The sequence below is a fragment of the Anticarsia gemmatalis genome, chromosome 10, assembly GCF_050436995.1.
Source record: "Anticarsia gemmatalis isolate Benzon Research Colony breed Stoneville strain chromosome 10, ilAntGemm2 primary, whole genome shotgun sequence".
Classification (NCBI taxonomy): domain Eukaryota; kingdom Metazoa; phylum Arthropoda; class Insecta; order Lepidoptera; family Erebidae; genus Anticarsia; species Anticarsia gemmatalis.
Window position 1 is genome coordinate 8,057,731 of NC_134754.1, and position 5,333 is coordinate 8,063,063.

The 5,333-nt window shown below is 34.4% G+C and overlaps 1 protein-coding gene across 1 annotated transcript; it reads left to right on the forward strand.

Annotated features, from left to right (window-relative positions):
* The first annotated feature begins 2,063 nt into the window (after positions 1-2,063).
* Positions 2,064-4,973, forward strand: LOC142976076 (juvenile hormone-binding protein-like). The gene is made up of 5 exons (XM_076119292.1): positions 2,064-2,155; positions 2,338-2,569; positions 3,142-3,263; positions 3,649-3,771; positions 4,771-4,973. The coding sequence occupies exons 1-5, from the start codon at positions 2,095-2,097 to the stop codon at positions 4,911-4,913; spliced, it is 681 nt and encodes a 226-aa protein (XP_075975407.1). The 5' UTR covers positions 2,064-2,094; the 3' UTR covers positions 4,914-4,973.
* The last annotated feature ends 360 nt before the right edge of the window (positions 4,974-5,333 follow it).

Genomic DNA, 5,333 nt, shown 5'->3' on the forward strand with positions numbered 1-5,333 from the left:
CAGTTTTTACGTTTATGGGAACAGACACACCGTACTATCCTTGATTTAATGCTTCAGGAAACTCGGTCAACCTGTTGATACAACTACGCAATCTCTTTAGCGCATTTCACGCCAAAACAAACAATTAAATTTGCTTCCAATATACCGTGAAACTGATGAATTTACTTTCATTAATTATGGAAAAGGAGTATAATTCGATGAATCATTTAAATTTAACGTAAATACACATTAAGCTTCGTTTAAATGTTGAACAGGGCGCTGAGAAAATAATAACAGCAGAACAGTCGGTTCTGTGTCGATCCTGTGTATTTTATTACCACGCTTTTGGCCGAATGTTGGGGATAAATATTATTTCTGGTTTGATCCGGATATTTCCTGGTTGTACCGCGAACGATAAAACAACACCATTCCATATTTACTTCTACGGAAATAATTCTACGAAGTTCGTTTTTTTCTTCAATCTAAATCCATTAGAATATATGTTATATGTAGGAAGCTTTGATAAATGGAATCTGCTATACGTACCTTATACGTGGCGCTACTTATTTTGAAAATATTTTGAAGTCAAAATCACGGAGGTTTTGGACACTATGATTAGGTTTCTTAAATTACATACTGCTAATTTCCTCTGTGGTGCGGCTAGTAGTGTAACCGACTGCAAATCTTGGGTCTTAGGTTCCGTTCCCGGTTGGGGCAAAGTACTTTATTATGCCTCTGCCTAAACCTTCGGGTATCACAGGCGTGATATTATGTATGTTTGTATGTTCCTTACTTTTCACGAAAAATAAAGTGTTTTTCGTGCACGGGATGATTTTGTGGAAAACTTTTGTCCTCAAAACTTATGAAACCGTAAAAGGTAAGATTTTCATAATCTTTACACGTGCACAAATGTTATGCACAGGTTCAGTTAGAAACCCAAGGAAATAAAAAATTCAGACAAACAACACGTGCGATTATAATTGATTTTGTGTAGTTAGTAGTGTGAGAAAAATGTTGTCAAGAATGCAACTATGATTACGGATATCATTCGAGTTCCTTGCTAATAAACAACGAGAATTTATTCACAGAAAAATAAACATTTTATAAAAACATCGTGATTTTACGAATGTTATCATCTGCGATTTGCTATAGACAGACTGCGGTTCTGAACACTATCGACAACTAGCTAGCTAAAGACAATATTTGTAGAAAATCCTGTATCACGATTCTCTACAGTCGGTACTATCGAGTATTGGGACTATGACAGTCAAAATGTAGCGCAAAAATAGTAAAGTAAATTGTATAATTTTCGATTGACCGACTGTAGAAAATCGGGCTACAGTAGCGTGATTTTCTACATCTATCGACTATGGACATCCACTCAGCTAACGACGGATTTTGTATGAAATTTTGATCAGCGCCCTTATTGGGTGCCGCAAGAACGAAATGTAGAATTGCCGCAAGTAAACTTCAGTAGTTGATAGACATCAATAAAAAAATGCGCTATAGAAAACAATCAATAGAATCTTAAGTACGATGTCGCTCGCACAGAGATAATATATGTATGTACATTCTACTAGCAAGAGGTGACATTGTTTTATTAGAAACAGATTCCTTTTATTGGTAACTTATTCAAGTTAATTTGTAAGAATCGTATCAAGTGGCGTTTTTTTGGTAGAGACCAATATAGGGGTAGGTGTAATGCAGAGGGGTAGGTAGAGGGCTACTCCTATGCATATGTATACATTATATGCATATTGCATAATCACGCCTCTTTCCCATAGGGAGACAATCAACATACATGTATGTTTTTTTTTGTTAGGTGATATCCAAAAACTTCGCTATTAACATTTTGTCTGATAGAAGTAGCCAAAATCAGACGCTTTGAAAAATTTAGAATGTTTCTTTATAATAATATAATAAAGGATATCATAAATCAAACATTGTTTTGCTGTCGTAAGACAAGCACGTGGAAACAATAATTAGTTCCCAACAATTAATTGAACATTACTTTCTATGTTTTCAATTAATCAATTTTACACCTAGCTCAATAGCATAATATAAATAACGAAGTTTTAGTTTCAATACAACCACAATCGACACCGGTAAAACAATATGCCGTTTTTGAAAGTGACTTTAATTTTTGCGTTGTTTGTTAGTACTTTCGCAAAATTACGTAAGTAAAATTTAAGTACATTTTTAATTTTAAACATGTTTTGTCTATTAAGTAGAAACAGTAGTATTTTTTTATTTACATTACTTGGTCTTCTGCCTACCCCTATGGGAAAGCGTGATATTGTGGACGTAGTAGGTTTTTATGTAATGTTTTAAGGTTGGTAGCATATAATTTATTTTCAGCCAGACTCTTCCATCCATGTTATTCAAATGATTTACCATGCTTGAACAATGCCACCCATTCGTTTTTGTCAAAGACTTTCCGCGGGTATCCGAGTCTGCGGATTAAGCCTGTCGACCCATTGATAATTCCATCTTTGCACACCGTGGTCTTGGAAGGCAATAACATGATAAGAATATTAAACAGAGACATACAAGTAGTTAAGTTAAGAAACCAAGAGCTGGTCACTTACAAGTAAGTATTTAAATTTATACATTTTCTTTTTGACTGGTTTAATATGTACCAATAGCTCAATTCTCTACTACTATCGACTACCGACAATCGACCTGTCATCGAGAAATTTTGTATGAAAATCTGATCAGCGTCTCTGACGAGCGTCGTCGAAACTTTTTTGGCAGTACATTCTTAATGTTAAAATGTCGATAGCTAGCCGGTTGTCGGTAGTCGATAGTGGTAGAGAATCGAGATACAGGTGGCAGAATATATTTCTACTCTTATTAATCACTTAACCAGCCATACTTCAACTGTTTGAAGCAAAAATCTTATAGCGATATTATAATCAATTGTCTTAGTAGCAAACTTGGAAGATATTCGAAGTAGTTTTTGAACGACTCATATTAGACTAGTGATAAACCATTGCTCCAACCTCCAGAAGTCGAAGCCAGTAGGTAGTAAATGCTTATGAGACATTACTCTTTGTTTTCATTATTGGATAGATTTCCTATCTGTTTATAATACGGAGGGCTTAAAAGCAACAACAAGGGTTTCTTTTGATAGTCTCATTCTATTTGACTACTTATTTCTAGGATAAATAAGCGAAAGAAGACGATACTGTTGGAACTGCAGGTCGATCTAGCAATAAATAGTAACATAACCATTGGATATTATTACCCGAAAACTGCAAGTGGCTCTTATTTTGCTTTAGCAGGTAAGTTTACTTTACAATAACAATTAAATATCAAAAGAAGGTGTTGTGTATAAACATATTGCCTACTACCATGACCAGCAGTATATACATCTAAACTTTTATTTCACGCAAAAAATCACGCCACGTTCCACGTTCCAACAACAAAACCAACTTTTTACGTGCCCTCCGAAGCATGGAGAAGTTCAGTTCAAATACCACTATGCGGTCATCAATCTGTAGAATGACCGCACCAACAGTTGCTAGATTTGAAGGGACTCAGCAAATGCTAGGCCAGCGTGCTGAATTTAAGGTGTAACCCTTCACTCATACCGTGGGGGGATACTTACCCAGAAATGAGACACTTATCAGATAAATGTATTTAAAAGTTTGTTGTTTTTGTTTACAGTTGTTAAAGAAACCTTTCTATTAGACTACGAAATCAATGATCAAAATCATTTTGAAATTCAACCTTCATGGCACCAATGCAATGTAGTTGGAACTTCGTATGTTGAAATGAAGGATGAAGAAGGTAATGTAATAATTTTCAATTTATTTATATATTATACGTTAAGGTCATTTATACTCCGTTCACTCTATTCAAACTATTTCCGAAACACATAGTACTATCTTTGTCCCCCTAACTAAATACCTACCAGTTACCTACTGAAATAAAAAAAATAGTATCTTATCTCCAAAGTGTTAATTTGAGTTTAATCCAAGTATTAAACTTCCAAATAGTAGTATCTGGGGGCACTACTACAGACTAACATATATAGTACATACATACTTCCATCCTCACGTACTTTCACATTTATAATAATAAGCAAGATATAATGGAAATAATATACTTGCGTATAGGTGTTAAATGGACAATTAACCTGCAGAAAACAATTAATGTATGCTAATAGTCACCAATCATTGGCAGTTGAGACTCACACGTATCGATTATACATTGTACACGATTATCGATCCATTAACTGCTGACATTTTGGAAAATAGTGTCTTCCTTATTATAATTAATTGTGGGTTTCTACACACGTTTACATGATAATTATTGTCACGTGTTTGCTTTTTTTTTCTGCTTTTTTATCATCGAAGATGTATTCTTGTAGTTAGCTGTCGTATCTTTTTCAAACCCATTTGCCGTTAAATCTAAACTTTTTGGCGCATCTTGCTACAAAGACTGTGTATTTTTTACATTAATTAAGTATTTGTATATTTACTGCCTTTGTGGCGCGGTCGGGTTCGATTCCTTGGTCGGGAAAAGTACTTATATAAAAATATTTCTCAATAGTAGCCCAGAGTTTAGTAACAGTAAATATAATAGACATATATATATTCTGTTACACGAGACTAACATTGTTAATGGCGAAAATTGAGTGTATTTCATACGCATCTGCCTAAATATAACAGATTTGATTTTATGTATGTACAGTACTGTTCTATATTTATCACAACGTGATCGCTCAGAATATGCGTTAATCCGACGAATAACGTAATTTTCATAATCAATTATTTTTTCCAACAGGACGAAAAATGTCTGGACTGACAAACGATCAAGACCGGGCTTTAATATGTTCAATTGTGGACTGGGCCTTTGCAACTGTGATAGACAATCTACGAACTGTGGCAAGGGTCTACCCAAAATCGGCCTTTTTAATCGACATATAATATCAATGGAATTGTTGAATCTTTTTCAGTAAAAAACACATTATTCATTGTTAATAAAAAGTTGTTTATTTTACCCTGTTTCCTAATATGGTTGTATTCAGCTTTTGCGCCGTTTTAAAGCCCATTCTTGTAATAATTTGATAAGATTTTTGTCCGCTGACCAAAATCTGGGAATCACGAATAAAATAATGCGGTTGTTTTAATATTTTGTGCGCTGTATGCATTACAGTAGTAAGATATGTTTATGAACGACAAAAAAGTATTTCGAGGATTGTCACGTCTTAGTGCCAAAAGTTATAGTACCCAGATACTATCTACTTCGAGTTTAGTAGTAGTAATTCAAGTAGGTACTCTACCTACTTCAAGTTTCACGTAAAATCGCTCTACAGGTAGCTATGTATAATTCCTGGCACATTGCAT

What these genes read in the sequence shown, in the direction of transcription:
- LOC142976076 (XM_076119292.1), top strand. Translation starts at nt 2,095, where the DNA reads ATGCCGTTTTTGAAAGTGACTTTAATTTTTGCGTTGTTTGTTAGTACT. An exon ending in TAGTACTTTCGCAAAATTAC is followed by an intron (nt 2,156 to 2,337) that starts GTAAGTAAAATT and finishes ATTTATTTTCAG; the next exon opens with CCAGACTCTTCCATCCATGT. An exon ending in TGAAATGAAGGATGAAGAAG is followed by an intron (nt 3,772 to 4,770) that starts GTAATGTAATAA and finishes TTTTTCCAACAG; the next exon opens with GACGAAAAATGTCTGGACTG.